The 27,297-nt window shown below is 36.5% G+C and overlaps 4 protein-coding genes across 4 annotated transcripts; 2 read left to right on the top strand and 2 right to left on the bottom strand.

Annotated features, from left to right (window-relative positions):
- The first annotated feature begins 2,600 nt into the window (after window positions 1-2,600).
- On the top strand, window positions 2,601-5,994 carry LOC140161256 (carboxylesterase 1C-like). Its single transcript, XM_072184717.1, has 2 exons — window positions 2,601-4,482; window positions 4,926-5,994. The coding sequence occupies exons 1-2, from the start codon at window positions 2,930-2,932 to the stop codon at window positions 5,440-5,442; spliced, it is 2,070 nt and encodes a 689-aa protein (XP_072040818.1). The 5' UTR covers window positions 2,601-2,929; the 3' UTR covers window positions 5,443-5,994.
- Window positions 5,995-7,588: 1,594 nt separating this feature from the next.
- On the bottom strand, window positions 7,589-17,344 carry LOC140161257 (uncharacterized). Its single transcript, XM_072184718.1, is given in 4 exon segments — window positions 7,589-10,776; window positions 11,469-11,875; window positions 11,878-13,111; window positions 15,612-17,344. Coding segments are annotated over 4 exon segments (3,609 nt in total). The 5' UTR covers window positions 17,138-17,344; the 3' UTR covers window positions 7,589-10,334.
- Window positions 17,345-18,672: 1,328 nt separating this feature from the next.
- On the bottom strand, window positions 18,673-20,336 carry LOC140160201 (carboxylesterase 1C-like). Its single transcript, XM_072183479.1, has 2 exons — window positions 20,024-20,336; window positions 18,673-19,961 (listed from the first exon to the last, which is right to left on the bottom strand). The coding sequence occupies exons 1-2, from the start codon at window positions 20,334-20,336 to the stop codon at window positions 18,673-18,675; spliced, it is 1,602 nt and encodes a 533-aa protein (XP_072039580.1).
- Window positions 20,337-21,911: 1,575 nt separating this feature from the next.
- Window positions 21,912-23,378, top strand: LOC140160200 (G-protein coupled receptor 161-like). The gene has a single exon (XM_072183478.1). It carries the CDS (start codon window positions 22,347-22,349, stop codon window positions 23,376-23,378), a length of 1,032 nt encoding a protein of 343 aa, XP_072039579.1. The 5' UTR covers window positions 21,912-22,346.
- Window positions 23,379-27,297: the final 3,919 nt, after the last annotated feature.

The following is a 27,297-nucleotide window of genomic DNA, read 5'->3' as shown; positions in this document are numbered from 1 at the left end:
ATATACATAACTTTTGTTACCAGTGTGTAATTATTTTTTAAGAAAAATGCAAAAATAGTCACAAATTTACCACATGGGTGTAGCACCCCCTTAAATAAAAAGAAGTACTAAAATCTACAAAATACAAGATAACGCACATATTTAGTTTCGTATGACACAGACTATACAATTCGCAGATAACAATAAGACTTGGCTCATTTCCAGAAAAAAACCCTAATTTATGTTATTAATGGTGACCTTTTGGCATGATTTTCCACTTGATTAAATAGACGGTAATATAGACCCATATTGTGATCATTAAACAAAGCAACTGCATGGATGCACCTTCAATACATTGGTTTGCTATATCCTGTGGCTGTTTATTAAGTTTCAGTGCACTTGATTTATCCACATGTTAAGTGATTGAGGCAAACTTATAAATTAAATGATTTTATTAATTATTATTATCATTATTAATTAATTATTGTTATTAGTATTATTATTATTGTTGTTGTTGTTGTTGTTGTTGTTGTTGTTGTTGTTATAATTCATTATTATTATTATTGTTGTTGTTGTTATAATTCATTATTATTATGTTGTTGTTGTTGTTGTTGTTGTTGTTGTTGTTGTCGTCATCATTATCATTGGTTAATATAACTTTTAAAGTGCTAAAACAAGGCTTGCTGCAGATATCTGGGTATCTATATCCAACTACATTAACAAAGACGTATCTAAAATGCACGCAGATTATTACTAAATATTAAGGCTGCAAGCGGCCAAACTCGATGAGATGATACTAAAAGAAGCATTCGTGAATCGTGACCTATATAAAACGAGATTTAAACGCATTACAAAATTTACAAAAAGCTAGTGCAAACTCATTTGACTGGGCATAGATGTTATCGGTTCACTATTAGGCCAGGCTATATAAAGTAACAGTTGAAATAAATATATCTTAGCCTAGGGCTTGGTAAAGTAATTCACCAAAACTCATATCAGTACTTAAAATGTTTTCACTTATACCAACTATTTGCTTTTTGGCTTAAAGCTTGTTTGCACATGTTTTAAAACTGTTCTTTAAATGCATGAAAGGGAAAGGCGAAAGTGAATACACCCACACACCCCGACGCACCCCCCTCCATACCCACACCCCCACCCACACCTCGGCAAAGGATATCAACCAATTGTTTCTTAAGGTGGCACGCAGGATCACGCAAATTGGGAAATTTTAGAGATTGTTTTGTATTGTTTAGTAATGATGATAAGCATATAAAAGTGTACATTTTCAGACTGAAATAATGCAAGAAATCCAACCTGCACGGCAGATTTCTACAAAAGTCAGCAGTTTTGAGAAAAGCACCAAAATTGATTTTCCATGCCAATTTTTTTTTCAGTCCGCCATAACAAACCTTAAATATCTAAATTGACGAAAATTGCAAATTTGTTGTAAAGATACAACTTAGGAAGGGGGTTCTCAAATTTGTTAATTTTATTCGTTTTAAAAATATACCTTGAAATAGGGGTCTATTGGTCAACATTGAAAAAAAAAGGCAAATTTTGATCCTTTTTGACCCATATTTTTAAAACGAAGAAAAATTACAAAATTTGACAAAACCTTTCTAGTTTTGTGTCTTTAGAACATTGTGTCTTTAGAACACAAATACGCATTTTTTGTCAATTTCGATATTTAGGGTAAGTTGTTAGGGTGGACCGAAAAACATTCAGTGGTAGGCCGATGGAAAATCAAAGTTGATGCTTTTCTCAAAAACTGCTCATTTTTGCACATATCTCTGTGCTAGATGGATTCCTTGCATTTTCTTTGAAAATACTTTTATGTACTTTTAAAGATACAATACAAAACAATGTCTAAAAATTTCCCAATTTGAGTGTCCCTGCCTGCCCCCTTATATAAGAACAATTTTTATTCTGAACATGACCAAACCAGTTTCTTGGCTTACTCGCGGTTTCTTTACTCAACTGCATGAAGTTGTACAGATTAAAAAACAAAAAAATGACGACTTTTATTTCAGCGCTGAAGGTAGATTGTTTGTTGCGGTCGGGGTGAATGCATATAGAACAAATACTACCCCCATTTGGACGCAGATCAACTCCAGCTCCACCTCTCTTTTGTTCTTCCAAATTTCTAAATTATGATTCAGACTGCGAAGGGAAACACCAAAAACCTTGAAAATTCTACTCTTTTTAGTCTGGGCCGGGTAACAATGTATAGTTATTCATGCTGATTGAATATGTGCATTGGGGCGGACCATTCAGCCATTTACACACTTGGCTCGTGTTTGCTTTAACCATTTACATGCTTACACGATATCGCTTGCGAACAGAATGACCAACAGACCGAGATATGTGCATTAGCTTGCATTTTTTGCTTAGCTTACATAAAACGGAAACAAGCAGAGATCAAATCTACCTCCATAGTTTATGGGAGGACCACATAATGAACGGGTTTTACCACTTAGACAGTTCACAGATAAAATGAACCAGCAAGCAGATTAACAAAATATATTTTACCAGGAAAGTTGAACTTTCCTGATTTTACCCAGGATATTTGAATGTATGTTTGCCTCTTTTTAAGTGGGTGAGGCCAGTGGTCCAGCAATGAAATTCTTAATTCAGTGTTCATTCATTCAACTATTAAATATGCGTAAGTAGGGCAACTAGTGGTCAGTAGCACGACCAGTGACTGAATAAATCACTACTTTTGTGTACTTTGGAGAGGGGTGACCCTTTGTAAGGAATCGGGATATATGTAAAAATAAACTAAAACTTGTCGTCTTCCGATTTCAACAAAATTATGGAAATTGTGGTGTAATAAAATCGGACAAGAAAAATTGCAACACAACTATTGATATATTATACATTTATAATCGTGTCTGGGACTATTATCATCTATGTGACATTATAAAACTGAGTTTGGACAACAACATCAACCATGCTTTCTCTGCGGCAGTATTTTAGAGTTCTCTGGAGTCTTTTTCTACTACTGAGATTGGGTTTTGCACAAGTGCAGATAGAAACATCATCTGGAACAGTTAGAGGAGCTCTAAAGAATCTAGATGGAGAACAGTATCGTGCCTTCCTTGGTATACCATACGCTGAACAACCAAGACGTTTTGCTCCATCAGTACCGAAGTCGCCTTGGAATGATACTCTGAATACGATGCAGTACGGCCCATCGTGCCCGCAAGATATTGTCCAAATCAGCGAGATTTATGATGGGAGAGACTACTTGTTCGATGTTCCTGAATCTGCTAAGGCTATAAGTGAGGATTGCTTGACTCTTAATGTGTTTACACCAAGTGATATGAACCCAAGTGGTACTGAAAAACATGCTGTAATGGTGTGGGTACATGGAGGAGAATTCCAAGTTGGTCAAGGTGCAGCTTACAATGGTGCTGTGTTAGCCACCAGAGGTAGTGTAGTAGTTGTCACCTTCAATTACAGGTTAGGACCATTTGGGTTCCTGACAACTCTAGATGAATATGCGACTGGAAATTATGCTTTGCTTGACCAACAACTTGTGCTTCGCTGGATCCAAAGAGATGTCAGTCGATTTGGTGGCGATCCAAATCGGGTAACTTTATTTGGACAATCAACCGGTGGAATCAGTGCGTCTTTACATCTCTTTGCGCCTGGTAGCCAAGAACTGTTTCATCGTGTTATTGCAGAAAGTTCAGTCGTTATACCTTGGAATTTAAACGAAGGCTTCAGAGAACCAGTGAATTTAGCTCGTGAGTTTGGAGCAAATGCAGGTAATTGCAATAACTTCGAAAGCAATACTGATCTTATTCAATGTTTACGTGAAAGTGACTTACAAACTTTAATGGATGCATGGAGAATCGTGAAAAAGCATCCCTGGCGCATTACATGGGGACCTGTTATTGATGGTGAATTCCTTCCCATACCATCAGTGGACTCTTCAGCAACAGATGCCTACATGGTCATGGATCATGATCTTTTGATTGGTGTTAACACATTAGAAGGTTTTATAAGGCAGATTGAAGAGATCAATGGCGTCACCATGGTTACTGGAGATCTCACATCTGGATTATCTCCGAAATCTTGGAACACTCTGCTTAATTCATTTCTAGCAGATTTTGGAGATCAACAAAAATTAGTTGCTTCGTCTGTCAATCAACTATACACTGATTGGGACAAGTACGTGTATCATGGGTATGGTGATGATATAGCCAGGCTACGGCAAGCTTTGAACTTGATCGGAGATATGAACTCTGTCGTTAAAGTTTATGAATTCTTGACGTCATGGATTTCGGCAGGGCAATCTAGTAACACGTTTATGTACGTCTTTGATCATAGAACTGAAATTGATAGTACTAACAGTTTACCTGGAGCCTTTCATTCTGAAGAGCTACCATACGTATGGGGCGCACCATTTAATGCTGAGTTAATGGGATACTTTACTGAGGATGAAGAGGAACTGAGTGATACAATGATGATGTATTGGACAAACTTTGCAAAAAGCGGGTAAGTTTACCACAGTGGGTATTATTTCAGAAATGTCACCGTGAGGACTAAGAATTGGAATGATTTGTCTCATAAGCAGCTTCATATTTTAATAATAAACCGCATCCAAACTAGATTACCGAAAGCAAATGCTAAATGCAGTCAGCAATAATTGTTTTAATAGAGGAACTGCCTCCATTGAACACGACACCATGCTACTAGTGGTGGGACCAAAGGGCATCCGATTTTAACGTGTAAGGCATCCGCTTGGAGATGGGGATGAGACATTTGCACTGAGGTAGATTCATCATGGAATGCCCTCTTTTTACCTAGATATATATAGGAATCCGCCCGATCTGAGATCAGCATGACCAGCTGCTAGGCATAACCTTTTTCACACCCTAAAATGCCAGGAAAATATAATTTTAATCATGTATTATCTTCTTTGCTCGTTTCATTTCCAGCAATCCAAATCAGAATCCCGATCAACCAGCAGCAGCCAATGCAATCAATGATCTTCCAACGTGGCCAAATTACAACCTCAACGATATGTCTTACATGTACCTTTCTGCCAACGATACCACCAATGAAGACAGTGTGTCAGCAAGGCACCGGTACAGATGGCAACAGATCTACTTCTGGACAGAAACAATTCCAGACATTTTAGAATATAGCACTTGCGACAAAGATGAATGCAAAATAGGCGAAGATGATGGGTGGAATTTGACTCCTGCTCAAGCGGTGTGGTTTTTAAACTTTCTGATCGGTGTTTGCATATTTTTAGTAGTTGTGGTGATGATGACATGCGCAATGGCCTGTGGGTATAGAGAAGCGGTAAAGATTGCACAGTATGGTAGTCCCAAAGGTAAATGGGGGTATTTACCTAAAAATAAATCGGTGTCAACCCTTCAAAGAGAAACAAATGATATGTGGAAACTTAATCATGCATTTGAGCCGGATGAAGCTGATACGCGCCTATGAAATCAGTAAAATATTTTCTAGATTACAAAAATAATTATCAAATAAAAATCAAATTGAAATTGTGTATTAATTAAAGGTGTTGGGGGGGGGGCTCCCTGGAAAAGACCAATTTATGACCGGGTGCTTTTTAAGATCATAAATTACGCAAGTAGATTTGTGTTATCTAGCCAAGTTGAAGATCGTCAATCATACAGCCGTGTTGCGAGATCGGGCGAGATATGGTAAAACAACAATAACAACACTTTTGCGTGTAACATGTGTGCAACATTGACTAAGAACGTCAAATTAAGGTTTTCTTAAAGGTGGGTCGTCAGACTTTTCCATCATATTCATATTGTGTTTAGCAATAGTTTGTACCGCACATTGAGGCCTATACCAAAATAATGCTATGTTTTGGGTTCATCTTGCACTTCTCCTGATTCAAAATACAGCACTTATTTTTTGGGATTAAAACAATATTATCTTGTTTTGCCAAAAGAAACATAGCTAAATCATATATTCCTTATTTCCTTTAGTTAGTTCTATTAACTGGCAATAAAAGTCAAAATTTGAAAGTTGACCAAAAACATGCATTTTTTTCATGTTTTCTTACAACAATTGTATCACAGAATGTTAGGACTTTGCATAAGTCTAAGCAGTCAAAATCTTGAGTATAGGGTTAGAGGTAGCTCAAAATTTTAATATTTTATGTTATTTTTGATAGTTGGTTATGAAAAAGATTCGAAAATGTGTTTGCCATATTATTACAATGCATAACTTTAAATTAGTCTTTGCAAGTCTTTGGTCTTGATTGTCGCAGCATCTGAAAAACGAAAAATGCATGTTTTTGGTCTTTATTTCCAAAAAGTGACCAAATATACTAAAATATAACTTTTATTGCCACTTAGAGCTAACTACAGGATTAGGCAAAATATAATAACATTTTTCAATCAAAAAAAAATTGTGCTGTATTTTTCAAGAGTAGTGGTTTTGACACGAAAAGCAAAATTCACAGCGGCCCATAGAATAGTACGGGTGATAAGCACCATTCGGGATGAGGCAATCACTATTTTGTTCGTAAAATCTATAACGGAACATATTACAGGTCTAAAATTTTAATTGGATTATTAGAAAAATACGAACTTTCTTCTGATATCAACATCTCCATGTTGATAGGATAAAGTTGGGGAATGAGACTGTTGATCTGACACACTCTTAAAGATATCAATGGGTATGTAGATAAATTAGTATCATTAATATATAATATTGTAACAATAATAAAGCATGCTAGCGTTGGATTCATGAAAGACAAATTATTTTATTTTCGTGTGCATTTCAACATTTTGTTATAAAGTTTCGTCATTCTAACCAGCTAGATTTCATGAAAAAATAAAGTAATTATGTTTCTGAATAATTATTAAAACTTTCCTAAAGCGTATGAACGAAGTGTTTTTCTATAGAGTTCGAATGAACAGTTATAAGAGCAACAATGCAATGTAAACACAAAACTATTGCGCCAAAAAAGTATCCTTACACTTGGAAGAAAAATCCTAATTTTAAAACTAAACCATATTTTGGTAAATTTATTTGTTCACTAGATGCACTATCTAATTCGGCACATGATGACACCCCACTTGAATCCAGTGTGACTTCAAGAAGCACAGTTACAAGCATTTGATTAGACAAAGGTCCAGTTTTAAAAGTGACACTCTGGCCTATTCAAAACTCCACTGACTACATGTAGACATCTGGTTTGAGAGTGGTGAATGGCTAATTAATGCGTGCCTTTAATTTAAAACAAAAGGAACAAAAGAAAACTGAAACAAAAGAACTGACAAGTAAAATGATAGTTATGAAAAGTACAGAGAAGTAAAAACTGAAATAAAAACTGCTTTGAATAAAGCTTCATTGAAGAAACTGTATTGTCTCTTTGTTGCCCTTGTTGGAATCTTTTTGCGCCTTGTATAGACCAGATTGTCACTTTTAAAATTTACCCCAATATGGTTCAGTTTTGAAATTGTGATTATTTTTCCAAGTGTGGATACTTTTTTGGCGCAGTATATAACTACTCTATGCAGACATTCTGGCAAGTACGTCAACTAATATTTGTAGAGCTGAGTAAAAGCAAATGGAATTTTTTTGGTGTTTAGTATGTACATTTTTAGAAAAAAATATTGCAATTTTCTTATCAAGTACGTTTTGATAAAACAACATCAAGAAACTTTCTCTTTAACAGGGAACCACCAATTAATTATCATGATTATTGCATTTTAGTTAGTTCATCTCTTCAACCGACATTAGCATGCCGTATTCGTAGAACAGTTATGCAATGAATGAATTTGTCAACAAATTCGATTTTTAATTTCCGTATAATACTAAAAAAACTTGAAAAGACCAAAGTTGTGGGCACATTCGTGTCCTTGCATAGTGTTAACCTAACGTGCATTGTAAAAATATTTCTAGGCTACGAAATAAAATCAACATTTAATCTTACATTTGCACCTTAACATATGGTGTTAGACAATGTAATAGCTTATAACGTATTGCTTTGGTAAATTCTGTTACATGTGTGTTAACCCAATGTAAAAATATTTCTGGGCTACGAAATAAAATTAACATAATTTTAATCTTACATTTGCACTATTAAAACAATATGGTGTTACCCAGCAAACACAAAAACGTTTTTAAAACGTTTTAAGTAAGTTAAGTTATATTTTGGGTTTTGGTTTAGGTAAAAACGTTTTAATAACATTAAAATGTCGGGTTATATAAAGGTCATGAAGTCGTTTTAAAACGTTTTGTATGAAAACACACTACAACAATATTTTTAAAATGTTTTCGAAATGTCACTGTAAACTATTTTTGGCCAAATATTTTGTCAACACTTAAATAACATTATGTCGTGAAAACATTTTAAAAACGTTATTGTAAATATTTTGGGCAAACATTTTTTCCAACCCCAAAATAACATTCTGTTTAGAATGATTTGTACCAAGTTTTCAAAATGTTTTTGGAATGTTATTAAAACGTTTTTATACCCTTTATATAACCCGACATTTAAATGTTTTCTGTAAAACATTTGTGTTTGCTGTGCAGTAAATTACCAACAAATGTTATTTAATGTTATGAAAACGTTTTATACCATTAATCATATAACCCGACATTTAAACGTTTTCTGACAACCTTTTATAACCTTTTGCGAATGATGTCGAAAACGTTTTGTGTTTGCTGGTAGACAATGTAATAGCTTTTAACGTATTGCTTTGGTAAATTATGTTCCATGTAGTTGAGAAAGACACTGGTTATATCCATAAATGTTTGAAGAGCGTAAAAAAATGACGTAGAAGATTAATTGCACTCAAATGTATGGATATGGCGCCGATATGATCCACCAAACCAGTACTAACGCTTAATGGTTAACCAACATTATATAGATATCATATTGAATAATATGCTATCCAGAAACTTTAGATTCCACTAATGGGTGCATTTTGAAATTCTAGACTCATATGAGTCTTTCCACAATCATGATTACTGGAAAGTAAGATTTTAAGCGCGATTCACAAAAGGAATTTGGAATTTCACGTCAACATACAATACATAATAGTAGAATACATAATTATAATTGGTCATTTCGCAAATAAGCTTAATAATATTAGAATTCACCGGCTTATCGGAAATCTTTGCACAATAAGTCTTCGTCGATGCGAACATCGTTTCTACGCACGTTGGACTGCGCAGTAACGAAGATGACGTACATGTATTCTGGGGTAAATACGCAAAGGCTGTCGGGAATTGCCGAAGAGGTCTATTCCATTTAGAATTATCTAAGGAGTGTTTTTCCGTATTTTGTGGAAAATGTCGTTAGTCCTAAGAACACGGCAATTTCCAATTACCATACATGTTACCATGGTTACAATCTGTAAACATAAATGTTATAAGTATCTCTACAAGACCAAGTAGCCGCTTATAGATGAGTTGACTTCTGACGACAATGCCTGACAGTATTCGCACGCGTCATCACAATTTCTTGTTTTTTTGCCTGGCAGTATGCGCGCGCATCATATTTTGTTCAGGGCTCGTGTTTTTAAAACTCCCGCCACAACACAATAAGGCTATTGAACAGTGTAGTGGTTGCATGGGGTTTTCTCAAAAATATCGATATGCCAGTTCCTTGCCTTTGTTGATAAACATTGAGGTCAACTCATCTATAGGTATAAATTTCAAAACTATACTAATGTATTGTCACATCACGAGGACTCAGAAATGGTATATTTTGGTCTATCTCCAATTTTCAGTTTTTGAGCAGTAGGCAAAATGCCTAATTTTCGGCTCCACGGGTCTCATGTTGATCCTCTTGGATCAACATTTAAAAGAAAGAATAGTTTGTCATATCTCAGGTGTTTTGTTACCTGGTTAACATCATAAATTAGGTCAAGGTTAACAGGATTCATTGTGCTTTGACCTTCAACCTTTTTTGCCCTGTCATTTAACCTTAAGGTAATACATTATTTTAAAGTGTTGCGATTTGGTAGTTCACAACATCTTGCGAATGGTAGTGAGCTTTGGCAAAAATTGCATTGCTCATTTCCTTGCGAGCGTGTAGAAGAATTCAAATATCACAAAAATACTTTTGTAGGTCCTGTGGTTCTTGAGTTATGTTGTAAAGAGAGCTGAAACAACAACACTTTTGTAAAATGTACATAACTCATTAACAACAATAAGTTAAGCAAGTTTTCAAAGTATATGATTTGAAGAATGAACTTTTGCAAAATAGCAAAGTGTTATTTTTCAATAATATATTGATACAGACAATAAAAATCGATTTTATTGGCTGCTTCGACCAACAATACCGCATCTACCCTTAACACCACACTGAACTACTACTATTTAAAGCCATCATCCGTTTCTATTTATAACATATCAGACTCTTCATCTTGCGTTGACCTCCAACCTGGAATTTCATGACCCAACTCATATGCACTGGTTTTATTCTCATTAATTTGTTTTCTGGCACCGCAACAAGCCCCACACGTAATTACCCAAACTACCAACAGAGCTATGATCACACCAATAAGTATTTCAAATAGCGTAGCAGCCTGCTCCGGTGTAAGAGATATTCCTAATTCTTCTCCCACAATGCACTTCTCTTTTTCACCTGGTCGTGGCGGTGGTGGTGAGACTAGCGAAGATATAACTTCAGTCCAGAAGCGTAGATGAGACTCACCAAAGCCTGTTTCAGAGACTGATGGACAAGCATCCACTTGGAGATATCGCCTAGATTCCAAGTCGAACTCCGGCCATTCGGTATTATCTTGCAACTCTAAATCTTCCAATTTGGTCATGGATGCACCTCTGTGATTCAAGAAAATTAAATGAGCATTGTCAATTTTTGATGAAATATTTTAATGAGATATAAAAAAAAAGTCAAGAACTTAAAACAATTGATGTCACTATAATGTGCGATCTTTTAAAATAAACTGAGTTCGGTCGATTATTTTCAAGCTTGATTTTTGGCCTATTTGTAATGTTTACACACGTCCCAACTTACATCTAATTGGATTCAGCCAAATTCATTGTGTTTTTAAGTCGTAATATTGACTTTAACCCAAATAGAACCACACATTTAAATGGCTGAGATATTAAGTGAGATTTATTTCATTTTAATTGCCGAATCTTGGATCGAGAACTGAGACCATCAAATGAATCTCATCAGAACGTCAGCTAATCAAGATCTCCAGGCGTAGCTAAGAAACCATAATAGTATAAAGAAATCTTTATAGTAATTTTAAGTTTATTTCTTGTATGATCTTATATATTGTAATTTGATTAACAGTCATACTACACTAATTAATAAATACTCATAAGTTGTTTGATATAAAAACAATGTGTTTGCATGTTTGGTGTTAAGTGAACTCGGTAGCAGGTGATTTTGGCCTGGGTCATGTTAGTGACCGTAACATTAGCCACAGTGAATAACCTCGTTTTTCTGTTTAATTGTCTTGAAGTAACAGGTAGAAAAGATACAGGTTGTTGTTTACTCTTACCCTGAACTGAAGAAGTCTCGCAGAATCCTCATGAGTGTGACTGTGGTCTCCCTGTCTTCAGGCCCATAACAACCTGGTGACAATGGTGAGTATGGCATTCCAAACAGGTACTGAAGATCGTCTCCACGAGATGGTCCAACCCACGATGGCAAATGCGAAGAATGGTCACTACGATATTTTGGAGTTTGCTGAAAGCTGTACAGGAACACTCTTCCACCCGCCTTTATGTGTGTCTTTGCTGTATCAAGAGTCGGAACGACAACGAAATAGTCTTGAAGGAAGTCGAGGAACCTTGTTTGAAGAGGACACGGTACTGTTGTTACATTGTAAGGAGGAATATTGTCCAAGTATGCTGCTGCAATGGCTTGGCGAACAGGACCAGGATCTTTTTTAAGTACATACCAACCACAGAATTGACGCGCTTTCTGAACTCATTTTCCGTGGGACACGAATCCACTTCTTTCATCATCTTTGTTGCCGCTTGGTTCTCCGTTATACCGATAAGATAGTCAACCGCGGAATAAGAAGAGTTTGTCACCAGATTTGGAATTGTATCCGTTAAGATATCGCCATCTACTACAGGAAAGAATGGAGTTGACAAGGACGCGTCCAAAATATCAGACACGGTTACATTGGAAGATCTGAGACACTGAAGTAGTTCTTTTGGGTTACCTTTACATTGAAGTTTTTTACCGAGAGAAGTGGCCTGGTTGAGAGGATCTGATTGAATTATATTTGTAAAGTCTCTGGCGCTTGCTGTCTCAGATAGAGAAATCGCTCGTTGAAAAAGACCTTGGGCGTCTTTCAAATAGAACAACATGTTTACAATGGAGCCTCCTGTACCATATCCCATCAGAGTGACTTTGTTTGGATCACCTCCAAATTTACTGATGTGGTTGTTGACAAATTTAAGGACAGCGATTATGTCTTGCAACCCATAGTTTCCTGGTGCATACTCATCTCCTGTACTTAAGAATCCAAGAGCTCCAACACGGTATCTGAATGTGACAACCACAGATTCAGTACCGGCAGCGAGGCCTTCGGCGGATGGTGTTCCACGGCCTGTTTGTAAATTATAACCACCGATAAACACAACCACTGGAAGACTGGCGTCATTACTCTCCACAAAAGTGACATCAAGAGTCAGACAATCTTCGTCCCAATCTGTTGTCATTGCACCTGGACATTGGAAAGCAGGTGATACCCCATCCAAAGTAACATCCCAAGGTTCAACTTCTTGAGGAGGAGCAAAGCGAAGTGCGTCAACAGGTGCTTTAGCGTAGGGAATACCACGAATGACATTAACTTTGTTCGGAGATCCTGACTCATCGGGTACATACAGAATGGTTCCTGTGATCGATCCAAGGTCAGCGATGTTATGCGTCTTGGTTTCTTGCGGAGGAAAGGACTCCCATACAGGGACACCGGCGTCAAGAACACACTGTTCGGAATCTTCATCATCAGTTTCACCTTCTTCTAAAACACTCTTGATATATCCGTACCAAAAATCGTATGCCTCGCCGGCGAAATTCTGCCCTACTGTTGCGTTCGGTTCCAAGATCATGTAACTTTGGGTTTCGTCGTCAAACTTGGGCCATTCCTCATAGGAGCCTATATACTCTGTGTTTCCAACATTTGGGTCTCTGAAATGACAAAGAAAAGGCAGAGAAATGTTTATACAACGGTGGTATCATGTGTGTTTTATGGTTGGAAGAAAAACCTACAATCAACATAATACAAACTGAAATCGGTACCTGTCGGTTTTTGATGTTCTTATAAAAAGGACGCCTCTTCCCAATGCAATTTGGGCCGGGAATTTGGGCCCTTTTAGTTTAGCTGAGATTGAACTATATATATACAAGTCAAATGTATAATTTTAAGTTGCATTTGAATGCGACAATCTCGTCCATAATATCTGTACTTTATGGGTGTCAATTATCTTGGTACAGTTTGCATTATCATTAACGACATTTTGAAGCATTACATTGTAGCTTCGTCGATTGACATGAAGGAATGCGATTCGCCGCTCACATGTTTAGAATGAAGGCTAGGTTTTAGTGTTAAAGTAAGGTTTAAGTTAGTAGCATTGTGGTAAAGATATAGTCAAACTAAAAAGTAAAGTTATTGTTAAGGTAAGCACTTGGGTAAAATCACATGTTAAGTTGTATACAGACGGGTTATAACTAACTGTTATCCGGCATTATGGAAAAATTACAACGATTGCGTAATCTATATGAAGTTGTCTATGGGAATTTGTACGTGGCACATGAAAGAAATATCTTACGCAGAGAGTTTATAAATATGACATGTATATATGACTTGTATGACACTACATAATGCAACTGCATGGTACGTGGTTTTTGCTTTACTTTTTGGGTAAAAAAAAAGAATTATTTGAATAGGTTAACATCGGGTAAATGTAACATAACAAAACTAACACAAGTCCAGACATTAACACAGATATGATTAGTTTATGCGTGGGAAATTCCGTCTTATTGTGAAGATATGACCCGCGAAGCGTGTATTAATGTAGTCACTTATGATCATGTGGAAAACTATAAATTTAAGTGTAGGGTCATACGTACTCAAAGTATTCTACGTAGAACATGTAGAATATTAGATGTATAAACATGTCTGCGTTATTTAATCTATTCCCACTCTATTTCCAGTAATGTTGTAACATCAACGCGATGATGTAAAATCGATAATATGTTATGTAGAATGTCTGCTGGAAATACAATATTGATCAGATTACGTCATCAAACATTCGTTAGAAGTTAAAAAATACTGGAAATAGAATAATAACGAAGACATGTTGCATCGAATATATACTAACATGACTAAAGACGTCTGTAGCGGCCCTTTATTACCATGATTACAATGGTAAGTCTGGTTTGCAGTGTAAGGTTAACTGCACCATATTTGTTCCAGTCATTTTTTTGTTTTTGTGAGGTACAGGTTCATAAAGCGTAAAATTGACATTAGGTTATATTAGGTAATTGGTTTTATGTGTATGATCAACAAAGTACAGGACAATTTTATTACTTTGTTGTGAAAGAATAGAGAGTGAATAATTTAACTGTTGTTACTATTACTATTGCTTGGGAACACGTGTGCGTTTGTCTATCGTTTGTTTTGTTCGGTATTGGATAATCCAAGTAAAACTTAAATTTGCCTGTATCTTGTTTGCCTCTGCAAATGTTGCCCAAAGTCGTCTAAAGCATGTTCTTAAAATTACCATAAAAAGGGCAATAGATTGTGCCTTTTTCATGTTTCTTTGGTGAAAGTTGCGGTTTGTGCACAAAACGTTCCCGTTTCATGTTGGTTTATGCACATGCATAAATTTCATGTTCTATGGCTAGGAATAAAATATCTTATACATGGCGAGCCTGTCTGATACTTGAAAAGATATAGGACATAGTGTTTTTGGACATTAAACGTTTAAAAAAGGCAAAACAATATTTCTTTTAAGAAGCGGTCATTTTTGTTAAGCTCCTTTACACAAATTAAAAAAGCAGTATGCATTGACAAAAATGTAAAACTAGTCTTTCAAAATCAACATTTTTGACCATTTTAAGCACTTTCTTTATCACCAACAATTAAAATTGTTCTTTGAAAATCAATGTACTTTCCATGGTTTTCAATACTTTCTATTTTCCAATCACAAAAAAAAAAAATCTTGTAGTTTAGCTAATTTCGAGTCCGTTGATATTCCGTTAATATAATTAGACCTTTATCTTGACTTAAGCCTGTGGCATGCCAAGTAAACCGTGTCTCGGAAACAATGCAAATTCTCGTCAAATTTGACTAGAATCCATAGCTACATTAATTCTTGTTACAACCAGCACTAACATAACTAATATCGCCGTGCTTCTCACGTGATTACCTATTTTCATTTGATGTGTTAAATCGTTTGAGTTTAATTATAACATTCAATTAAAAAAGGGCCGTAAAACTAAAGTCAAACCAAAGTTGATGTTTAACATCACAAAATGTTCTTTACACCCTAAAACTACAATGGCATGATTGAAATATAACGTCGTTTGACTGTAAGATTAGTTTCAGTTTCAGTTTCAGTTTTATCAGTTTCAGTTTTATCAGATCGCTTTTGTTGGAGTACTACCTTAGTGTCAGCTGACTTACCCATTGGTGGCGAAGTTGGTCCAGTATTGTATAAATGCATAAGACAGCGCGCGCTGATCGACATTTCCCTTACTGATAGCATCTGTTCCAAATACATAATACAAATCCTCCGTATGTCCTGGACGTGGAACCACATTTGCCGAGGCTTTAATCGGCCAGAACTCTGTGTCTTCATAAGTGAACGTATAGGCATATGTATTACCTCCCCGTGTTTGATGATCACGTGCAAGGAAGGAAACAAATGATGAAAAACTAACATCAAGAGAAATTTCAACCGCTCGCGCAAAATTCAAAGTTTCATTGTCCTTCAGATCTTCAATATTGTTGTATGCAAATGTAGCTGCTTGAACAGCTAAATCTCTGCTCGTGCATTCGTCATAATCGCGACAAACTACGTCTACTATAGAGTTCACATGGTCCATGAATTGTTCTTTGTTTAACTCTGGTTTCCTGTTACCAAAGGACAACGATACATCCCCCAAGTTGTATCCCGTCAAGAGATCATATTGACCAATGTCGACATTTGAATCAAACAGATCAGTCCCACGTAAAAACTCATCGTCTATGACAGGATAAAAACGAGGTGGTAAGTTTGCATTTATGAGATCTGAAACAGATTGGTTGCGTAGAAATTGAAGCATCCCTTTCGAGTCCTTCACATTATCATATTCTAGGTTCTGTGCAAGCATTTGCGTCAAGCTTGCTCCTGTGGATGGATCATTGCTTCTGAAGTTGAACAGAGTAGGACTTTGAGCTATCACACGCTGAAACAGTTTATTGGAGTTGAGTGGAGATAAAGCTTGGTACAGAGCACTATTTGCGCCTGACGACTTACCAAATATAGTAATCTGATTTGGATCCCCACCAAATCTCTCCGCGTTGTCTTTTACCCACTGAATGGCGAGGCGTTGATCCCATAAGCCCCAGTTACCTCTGGCACAGTCGTCGTTGGTATTCAAGAATCCAAATGCGCCTAGACGATAATTAAATGTCACAACAATTACTTTACCCGTTGCTGCTAAATTTTCGCCAGGATCGTTTTTACTGCCCAAGAAAGCGAAACCTCCACCTGGGATATGTACCATAATGGGTAGAGGATCGCTGGTTGCAACTTGTGGAACGAAAATGTTAAGCGAAAGACAATCTTCTTCGAGGCTTTCACTCCCGAAAGGGCTGGCCGACTGAGGACATTTAGGTCCATATTCGATAGCGTTAAAAGTGCCATTCCATTGCGCTGCTGGTTGTGGTTTAGCAAAACGAAAATTACCTATTGGTGGAGCTGCATATGGAATACCCAAATAGGCGAACACAGTGTTGTTATCAATAACATCCAGCGATTTACCAGATACTAAACCTAATGTTGTATCTAACACTGGTGCAGTACCTGTTGGTATTCCAGTCGGGACGCCACTACCAGTTGTATCAACATCCGTTATTTCTGTAACCAATTCTGTAACAGCTACAGTAATAGTTTCTGTCATAGATTGTGTTGTTTGACAATTGACGACTGTTATCATACAAATCATCACGACCATTGCCGGAAGATAGATTGATTGGCGCACTAAATTCGACATGTTTGGCGTATGCTGTCTGCCTTAATAATTGAAACTCCCTTTCATACTTCTATTTTACCTGCACATTAGTAGTCAGTGTGACAAACTACCTTGTTTCACACCTTGATGAGCATGGTCATGGCCACAGGTGAATATAGTTAAGATATTACCGTATTCTCAATGCAATTGTTCCTTTCAATACGCTCAGCAAAAGTTTAGTGTACTGAGGCGTGACTCATGTGACCTTAATTTTACGTCATGCCGGCTGCCCTGCCACAAAGAACACAACTTGCACTTGCATGTCGATTTTGTATGATAATGAGAAATGGCTAAAAACTGTGCTTAGCTTCCATTTGTACCGGCACACTCATTTTAAGTCTATAGTAGGTTGATGCTATACTATTAAAGATAAAAACTCAAGTTCGACCAATATATCGGTTGATGGTATACATGGTATAAGCTAGTAACCTTTAGTCACTAACAACTTATCAATGTGGTGTAAGTCATGCAAATGAGTCAAAGGATGTCGTATAAAACTTATTATATCTTGTATTTTGTAGAACCCCTCGATTCTATTTGAACATTTATAATATTATGTCTGCTTATTATATATAATATAATTATAAAATATTATCAAAATAATATGTTTTGTCCACATTCACATTGCTCGAGATTCTCAAAAGTAATAAATGCTTCATGGGATTCAATAATAATTCCGGTGTAACTGAATGGGTTGCCATTATTTACTGCCCAAGTTATGCTCAATATTTTAGATAATTATTGACAGAAAGACCTATTGTAATATCCTGTTTATTATTTTAGTTTATTGCTAAAGTTTCGGTAAGATGTACTACGTATTATTTCGGAAAAATAACAAAACCCTGTTTTAAGTATACAGAAGTAAAGATGCTAAATACCGCCACCTGGAATGGATCGCTATCATATTTCAAAGATCATGGATTATGATTTGTAAATAATTTACTTACTGTCCCGGCTTACTGTTGCATTATCAACAAAGTTATCCCTTTCACCAGCAAAAGACATATTTCACTCTTCAGATTATATTTCATAAACATCTTCGAATGCATATCAAGTGTTGTCATATTAATGTAGTATCATAATGTATTTGGAGTGAAATAGTCAGACGACGATCTTCTTTTCTTTAGCTCCTCAAGTTGTGCTTTTGATAAGATTCCCAAGAATTGACATACCGATCTTGCTTTGGACTTGTAATCAAGGAGTTCAGTGGTGCACTGCTTCTTTGTAATAGTACAACCTTGACAGTTAAGAATTGACCTTTTCGGTAAATCCCATAAGCCTTTGCGAGTACACCTAAGAACTCGTCATTTTGCGTCACGCCGCTCCGCGCCGATGCGCACATCGTTTATCGAACATCGTTACTGCGCATTGCAAGTCGGCGTGATGTCAAATGACGAGTTCTCAGGTCTACTCGCAAAGGGTTATGGGATTTACCGAAAAGGTCAATAGTAATAACTTTAACCCTGTACTTACCCATTGATGGCAAAGTTGGTCCAGTATTGCATAAATGCATACGACAGTGCACGTTGGTCCGCATTTCCCTTACTAATGGCATCTGTACCAAATACATAATACACATCCTCTACATGTCCTGGGCGTGGAAGGATATTTGGGGGTGCTTGAACTGGCCAGAACTCAGTGTCTGCATAGGTGAATTCGTAGGCATATGTATTGCCTCCACGTGCTTGATGATCACGCGCAAGAAAAGAGACAAATGAAGAAAAACTTGTATCAAGAGCAATTTCCATCGCTCGGGCAATGTTCAATGTTTCATTGGTATTTAAATCTTGTATATTGTTGTATGCAAATGCAGATGCTTGAACAGCTAAAGCTTTGTTCTGGCATTCGTCATAATCACGACAGAGTCCTTCTAATCTGGTGTCGATATAGTCAAAGAACTCCTGTTTATTTAATGCAGGTTGCCTATTGCCATATGATGCTGACATGTCACCCGAGTTGTACCCTATCAAGAGATCATATTGACTAATGTCGACATCTGAATCAAACAGATCAGTCCCACGTAAAAACTCATCGTCCATGACAGGATAGAATGATATTGGCAAGTTGGCGTATTCTGCTAAGAGATCTGAAACAGATTGGTTGCGTAGATATTGAAGCATCCCTTTCGAGTCCTTCACATTATCATAACCAAGATTCTTTGCCAGCGTTCTCGTTAAGTCTGCACCTGAGTACGGATCATTGCTTCTGTAGTTAAAATGTATAGGACTTTGAGCGATCACACGCTTAAAGTCTTCATTGGAGTTGAGTGGAGATAAAGCTTGGTACAGTACACTATTTGCGCCTGACGACTTACCAAATATAGTAATCTGATTTGGATCCCCACCAAATCTCTCCGCGTTGTCTTTTACCCACTTAATGGCGAGGTGTTGATCCCATAAGCCCCAGTTACCTCTGGCACAGTCGTCATTGGTATTTAAAAATCCAAATACCCCAACTCGATAATTCAACGAAACTACAATAACTTTTCCGGTTGCTGCCAAATTTTCGCCCGGTTCAACTTCACTTCCATAGAAAGTAAAGCGTCCGCCAGGTATATGTACCATTATAGGAAGCGGATCACTGTTTGAAACTTGTGGTACAAAGACATTAAGCGAAAGGCAATCTTCATTGAGGCTTTCGTCCAAAAATGGATTCTTATGTTGAGGACAAGCAGGTCCATATGCCACAGCGTTAAAGGTACCATTCCATTGCGTTGCTGGTTGTGGTTTAGCAAAACGAAGATTGTCGATTGGTGGAGCTGCGTATGGAATACCAAGTAGGCAAACACAGTGTTGTTATCAATAACATCCAGCGATTTACCAGACACTAAACCTAATGTTGTATTAAACACTGGTGCAGTACCTGCTGGAACGCCACTATCAATTGTACCTGACATAATAGTTGTTCCTGGTATACTACCACTATCGGTTGTTCCTGGTATACTACCACTATCGGTTGTTCCTGGTATACTACCACTATCGGTTGTTCCTGGTATACTACCACTATCGGTTGTTCCTGGTATACTACCACTATCGGTTGTTCCTGGTATACTACCACTATCGGTTGTTCCTGGTATACTACCACTCTCAGTTGTTGCACCAATTCCAGTCGTCACAACTTTAATTGTGGTCATCATTTCAGTCACATTTTGAGAATTAACAACGGCTAAAAAACAAATTGTCACAATTATTGAAGAAAGATAACATGATTCGTAAATAAATTTCGCCATAATGATATTGTTGGTGACAGTTGTAAACTATAGAAAGTCACTACATGAGTCTTACATGACTGATAACTTAACGTTCTCGTATGTATATGTGGCACACCTTTGATTGTCACGGTCAGGGCTTCGGTTGACCGGATTTGTTGAATTCGAAAATGCTATTGATCCGATACAAGTCACGATTTGTTCAGTGAAACTGTAAACTCGACCTGATTTTTAGTGTAATTAATGCATGCAGTAGGAATTGAGTGAGATCAATATCATGAAATATTATTTCTCTTGAAAATCGTCATGGCAGAAAAAGTACACAGCGTTGAACATACAACTGTATATTTATTTCTGTGATTAAATATTTACAATAGTAGTTAAGGAATCTGATAGCAACGTTTGCATAGTATTTTTTGTGGAGCACAGGAATTTCTGATATCAAATAACTTTAATAGTAAAAATTGATTGATATCAGAAGGACATTTCTCGCATTTAGAATGCAACTGGATGTGTCCGATGTGCTCTCAGATCACACAAAAATACTGTTCAAACGTTGCTATCCGATCCCTTAAAGTAACAGTGAAGCTAGTACGCATCGCTTTTCCTGTCCATTGGCCGCTCACTCCTCGATGGAGAGAGGCATGAGAGGTTAAAAGCAAAGGCACAATACGAATGCAGCACCAGGATTCGAATCCCCGACCTTGCTATCATAAGTTAAAGCGCGTGCAACCAGGCTAGCTTCTTTGATAGTTCAGTCAAAATAATGTTGCAAGAATACTTTTCGGAAATTTTGACACGCCATTATTGCCATTATATAGGAAACTCTTTAAAATAAACGGACATGCCCTATCATGTATATATGTAATTATTTTAAGAGCATGCACAATATAGGTTTTTTTCATAGATATTTAGGTTTTAGGGTCGTTTCTCCATCAGAAATATTTGCTTTATAATCACTCATTCATGTCAAGACATCAGTGGATACTTAGTTATGGGACAAGTGGATAAGTGCTCTTTTAGCATTGGTATAGACAGCTAGGTACATAGACGTAAAGGAATAACATGGTGTACTTTGCCCTACCCTTCAGAAAATATCTCGTGTCGCAGGCACGTTATATTCTTAAAACATATAACTTTAGTAAAAAGCTGGAAATAGTTCAAATTTCACTAATTTCATAATTCATTTCAAACATCACTTTCAAATGTATTGCAAGCACATATACTTCAACGAAAAAGTGACTGCGGAGTTATAGACGATAGATCACTCCTTACATGTCCTCAGAGACGACAAACAGTTTGTTGAAAGAAGACCATTACCTGGTTTGATAAGAAACAATCAATCTTCCCGGGTAATCTTCCCTTTATCATACTTATATCCGGATCAAGACATTAGGAGAAGAAAACGCACGATATAAATTAGTCATTAAGCATTCATCACTAATAGTAACAAAAAGAGTGACGCACTTTGCTCTAAAGGTCGCAATAGGTTATAAATACTGAAAGGCATGTTTGAGCTGAAGTGTGATGCAAGCGACTGATGACGCCGATAGTCAGCAAGACATAGGTGGCTGGTGAAAACAGATGATATCTGTCGACAATTCCACTAATGCAATCTGTGCGCTACGGACTTTGAGAGATGGTTATAGTCTAGGATAGACTAATGGACTAACAATATCATTATTACTATATCGACATCTCCTGGGATCCAACCCGACTCTGATCTACTTACACCTTCATACAATGTGTCACACTTCTTCTGCAGAAGTCTAGCTAGTACTTCTACCGCTTCAACATTGACGCAAGGAGGATTGTTGTTAAGTTCTCTCTCAGCACTGACATATTTGGTGATTTTATTCCATCCACCTCCCCGCTCCCTTAGGTACAGTGAAGCAAACTAAGTCCTGACTGAGGTAGCCAAAACATCATTGCAATATGAATTCAAATAAAAAAATCATAATCACTGCGATTGATCAGCGCTCAACTGTGGCAATTGTGTTTCAGACTATTACGATTGGACTAATTATGATTGGAAGTGCAGTTGGGAATATCGGAATTCTTCTGGCCATCTACAAAACTAAATCTTTGCAAAATAAGACATCCATATTTGTTGCAAATCTCGCCGTAGCTGATCTTTTAGCTGGTCTACTGATCATGCCTTTCATGTTTATTTGTAGTATCATTGGAGATTGGCCATTTGAAGATGCATCTTGCAATTTGACTGGAACCTTTGCTCTGATACTAGGCGCGGCAGGTATGAACACACTAGGCGCAATTGCATATGAAAGGTACTGTGCCATTGTACATAGCATGGTGTATCACTTGAAAATAACAAACCGTCTTATCCTAATTGTAATCACATTTATCTGGCTAGAAGGGTTAGTATTATCACTTTGTCCAATTTTAGGATGGTCTGAGTACATTTATTATACTAACGAATACTTGTGTACTGTAAATTGGGCACACGACGTATCTTTCACTTACACAATAATGGTTGTAATGTACTTTTTACCATTAGGGGTGATGATATTTTGTTACGCCAGCATTTTCAAAGTTGCCCGACGCCATTTACGACAACTAGCTATGTTGGATACACTTTCTCCGCCTTCGTCACACAATCAGATTGTGTCTGATTCGGATACACAGCCTAGGATCGAAAACAGTGCACGTTCTTTGAGGTTAAAACGTGACATCAAGGCGGCATCGATGCTATTTATTGTAATAGGGACCTTTGTACTATGTTGGACATTACACGGCTGCACCATGATGTGCTTGGCATTAGGGGATACATGTCCGGTTGATTTTCCTGAATACGTGTATACAATGACTACATGGATTGCTATGTTCAATTCTGTTTGCAATGTGTGGATTTATGGTATGATGAATAGACAGTTTCGAGATGCCTTTCGCTCATTATGTTGCATTGCGTGTCTGAGATCCAGTAATACACAGGTAATACAAATATGAATTCTTCCGATATAAAGTTAAATAACATGAAATGAGCAAAATGTTTGGTGAGTGCAGATGAAAGATTAAATAAATAAAAATAATAATTAAAAATACACGACTTCCCTGGTAATATATGGTGCACAAATAATGGTATCACAATCCAGTCTCACAAATTTAGTCTATTGCAAAATCATGTACCCAATTTAAATTGAGGGCAGTAGTATGTGAACAATAATAGATCCTATGCATTAAACCAATCAAATCGCGTTTATAAGCCGTAGAAGTGATGATGTAACAAGATTAATTACTATAGCAACAGGGGTTTAAAAATATATATCGCCCTGCACTATAACAGGTTGCAGTCATCATCTTTGCACTTCAAAGATATCAATCTTACAGGTGTGAGTGATCAGCATAATATGAATATTCTATATAGAATTACGATTAAGGTCTTCGTCCCTGTTTTTTGACATCTATGGTTCATTGCAGAGGTACTGCGTGCACGTACAGTGCAGTGCGATATATTCAAAAGTTGTTTAAACCTAATTCAACGGTAGTTAATCCTGTTACATCATAACTTCTACTGCGAATAGCCATGATAAAAATTGAAATGGCAGCCATGTTGGTGGACAGTTCTAAGATGACAGTTATACCTATAACCTGTTTTATTATATTATCATACAAATTGCTCCGTGAAGGTTTCCCGGTGGATAGCATCACATCATAGTGCAGTTTTGTCCACGGCAAATTCACCGTGACCTTTTCAGCCATAAACCCGCTTAGTGAAGATTAAACCGAAATATGCAGTACTAAACCATTATAGTAATCAATTGTCCAATGCACATTTTTTACCACGTGATAATATTAATCCAATGAGCGATCGAATTGTCAGCTACGGTCGACTAATCCAATCGATAATGACGCTATTGACATGTAGGGGTGGGGCTCCACTGACTGATTTTGGGAATTTTTCACTGGTTTGCTATCATTTACTCATCAAGGCACTCCACCGTTATTATAAGGACTATGCTAATAATTTAAAGATTAACATGTAGAAAATAAACCATACTTGATTGACAGAAAGTACTAAATTTGTACCTATTACGGTTTGGTGGCACTCCTCTTCCAAACGCGACCAAGTCAGGGCGGCCCGGTGAAGCAAAATGTGCATTGGATTAACACGGGAGTTTGGATAAGATGGTAGATTTCCTTTCTCATACAAATGCATGCTCCCCCGTTATTAAAGCTTGTACCGAATTAAAAATTCAGATATTTTGAAAAGAATAAGTAATGGAAACATAGAGCAAGTACTAAAATCAGAGCTTTTATACTTTTTGATATATGACGCTAACTAGTTCATCTCATATACCCACAGCACAGCGCTACTAGTACGGATCAATTACCTATGTGAGTGCCCCTGTGTTGTGTGCATACATGTAGTTAACAATAACTGCATGATGTAGGGCCTACAGTGATCCCAGCGAAAGTGTAAAAAAAAGTCAAAACTGTGTATCAAGTGAAGGACGAGTCATCAAAATTTGGCAAAAATAAGGAAAACAGCAGTATTGACAAAGTTGAAGCCCCATTCAAATATATACATCTGTTAATTTCTCTTCTTCAAGCCATATTATAACATTTCCATATTAAGAAATAGATTGTATTTTTTTCTTCATAAAAAAAATGTAAGTTTCCACTGTCAGATATGTAACCTACTCTTTTAAATTGGGCCCAAACAGGTGAGGCAATACAAAATAAATCGCCAGCGCACATTGCGAGCCACATCTTCGAACGTGACTTGGGTCGGTTCTTTTGATATGTTGAGACTGTGTTGAGAACATCGTGCATGCGTTCGACTGATGCTATTTTCATCGTAATAATTAAACGTCTTGTTCAGAAGGTTTATTCAAAATCTTGGATTTCTACGAAACTACAGCACCTAAAGTCTTTTGCAGGATACATGCCAATTTGCAAAGCGATACAACACCGCCTGATAAATTTTGAGACTAATTTTGCACTTTTCTCAAAAAATAACTACACACTGGTAAAAAAAAGTTATGTACATTATAGGGGCAAGGAATCGAATTACTTCATGAAATTTCAGTGATTCACGACAAGTGGTTCAATATATATGTTAGGAAATGAGGTACAATCTAGCGGTACCTCTTTTCTTATCATAAATAACGTACCGCTTGTCTGGAGTAACTGAAATGCCAGTGTAGTAACTGGATTCCTCACCTTTGTTCCATAACCATTAAAGTATAGGACATTTTTTGTTTTTGCTATAGCCTCCGAATGAAATGTATTTAATTATGTTTGTACTCACTCAGGTAGCATTGTGTGTGAAATTTACTAAGTGCTCTTATTTTTTGATGGGCATTTTAGTGTCTAAAATGGCCCAAGATGGTTTTTTTTGTTCAATATTGCCGTCCATTTCTAATCGTCACCCCCATAGACTTTACATGTAAAATAAAAGGGCTCATAAAAATTTAATAGCACTTAGTTCGGATGTAAAATTCACACAAAATGCTTTTTGAGTGATTACAAAGATAATTAAATACTTTTCATTCGGGGGTTATGTGGAATGTTTTTTTATTTTAATGTATTCCTTGTACATCCTTGTCCCTATAATATACATAACTTTTGTTACCAGTGTATAATTATTTTTTGAGAAAATGAAATTTATCAAGGGGTGTAGTACCACCTTATGTACATTACAATCGTGTAAAAATAGAATTTAGATGAATATTGAGGGCGTCCTCTTCAGCAAATGTTACAATATGGCTTTAAGTAGAGAAATTACAGTGTCATGTTAATGTCTATTTTGTCTTTAATTTCAGCTTTCGACTTAACTACTAGCATGATAGGTTTAGCACATCATAGGTGCAAAAAACTGAATGTTGATGATTCTTGCGATTTTACGAATGAGCAAATCACTGAATAGGCCCTCAAATGAAGATGACTCTGTCCTAAGCTAGTGCATAGGTTCTATAACAGGATGAGACGGATAGATTACGAGAGATGGTTGAGATACAAGATGGTATTATTTATGGATATCGATGTGACCCGCGTTGTGATACTCATATACGGCGCCACATTGTTACAAAGCCACATGGGATACCGGTGTTGGGCGGTATCTCTACAGGTTCTTAGTAATAGATTGTGATGCGATTTAGTTAAGGTTCCTTCTTCGTATAAATTCCATTCAGTTACCCTTTAAAAGGGCATTTCGTGATCCACAGCCTCATCCCCCTACTTTTCTCAAAAAAGTTTAAATTTTTATATCACTGGAATACTCTGGCTACATAATGTTTATGTACAAAATATTTCTTACAGATTAATTCGTTTAGCAAAGATATCACGAAATTTGAATTTCGTTCTGGTGCACCAGAACGAAATTACAACGTATTGTCTATGGAGCAGTGTAATACACATAATCATGCATAACTCGCAAACGCAAAATCGGAATCAACTGAAATTTTGGGAATATGATTTTTTCGTGGATATGTACTGAAAAATGTCATAAAAAGAGGATGCTAGGATCACGAAATACTCCTTTAATTGCCACCTTGAACAGCCTTGACAGTTTGATAAACTTATCTGCATTGCAAATAAAAGATATCTGAGTAAAGTTTTGATAACGCTTTGTAAAATAAATAGATATTAATAAATATATTTTGGATTTGTAAGATCAATGTACAAATCAATTGAAGTTTATCTGAAATATTGGAACTATTCTGTGTAGCATTTGAATTAATTCAATTCAATTCAGTTTTATTTACATAATATATTTCAAAAATACAATCAAGAGATGACACAATATTACAAGTAATTGTTATAAACAATAATAATGAATTATAAAATAAAAGAGATAAAAATTACAAAAATATTTATAATGGCAACAATACTAGTTATATTTATAATAATCAAAAAGTACTTG

This window comes from Amphiura filiformis, chromosome 9 (genome assembly GCF_039555335.1).
Source record: "Amphiura filiformis chromosome 9, Afil_fr2py, whole genome shotgun sequence".
NCBI classification, from domain to species: Eukaryota; Metazoa; Echinodermata; class Ophiuroidea; order Amphilepidida; family Amphiuridae; genus Amphiura; species Amphiura filiformis.
Note: the sequence above shows the minus strand (reverse complement) of the source record. Positions and strands in the feature narration are given on the sequence as shown.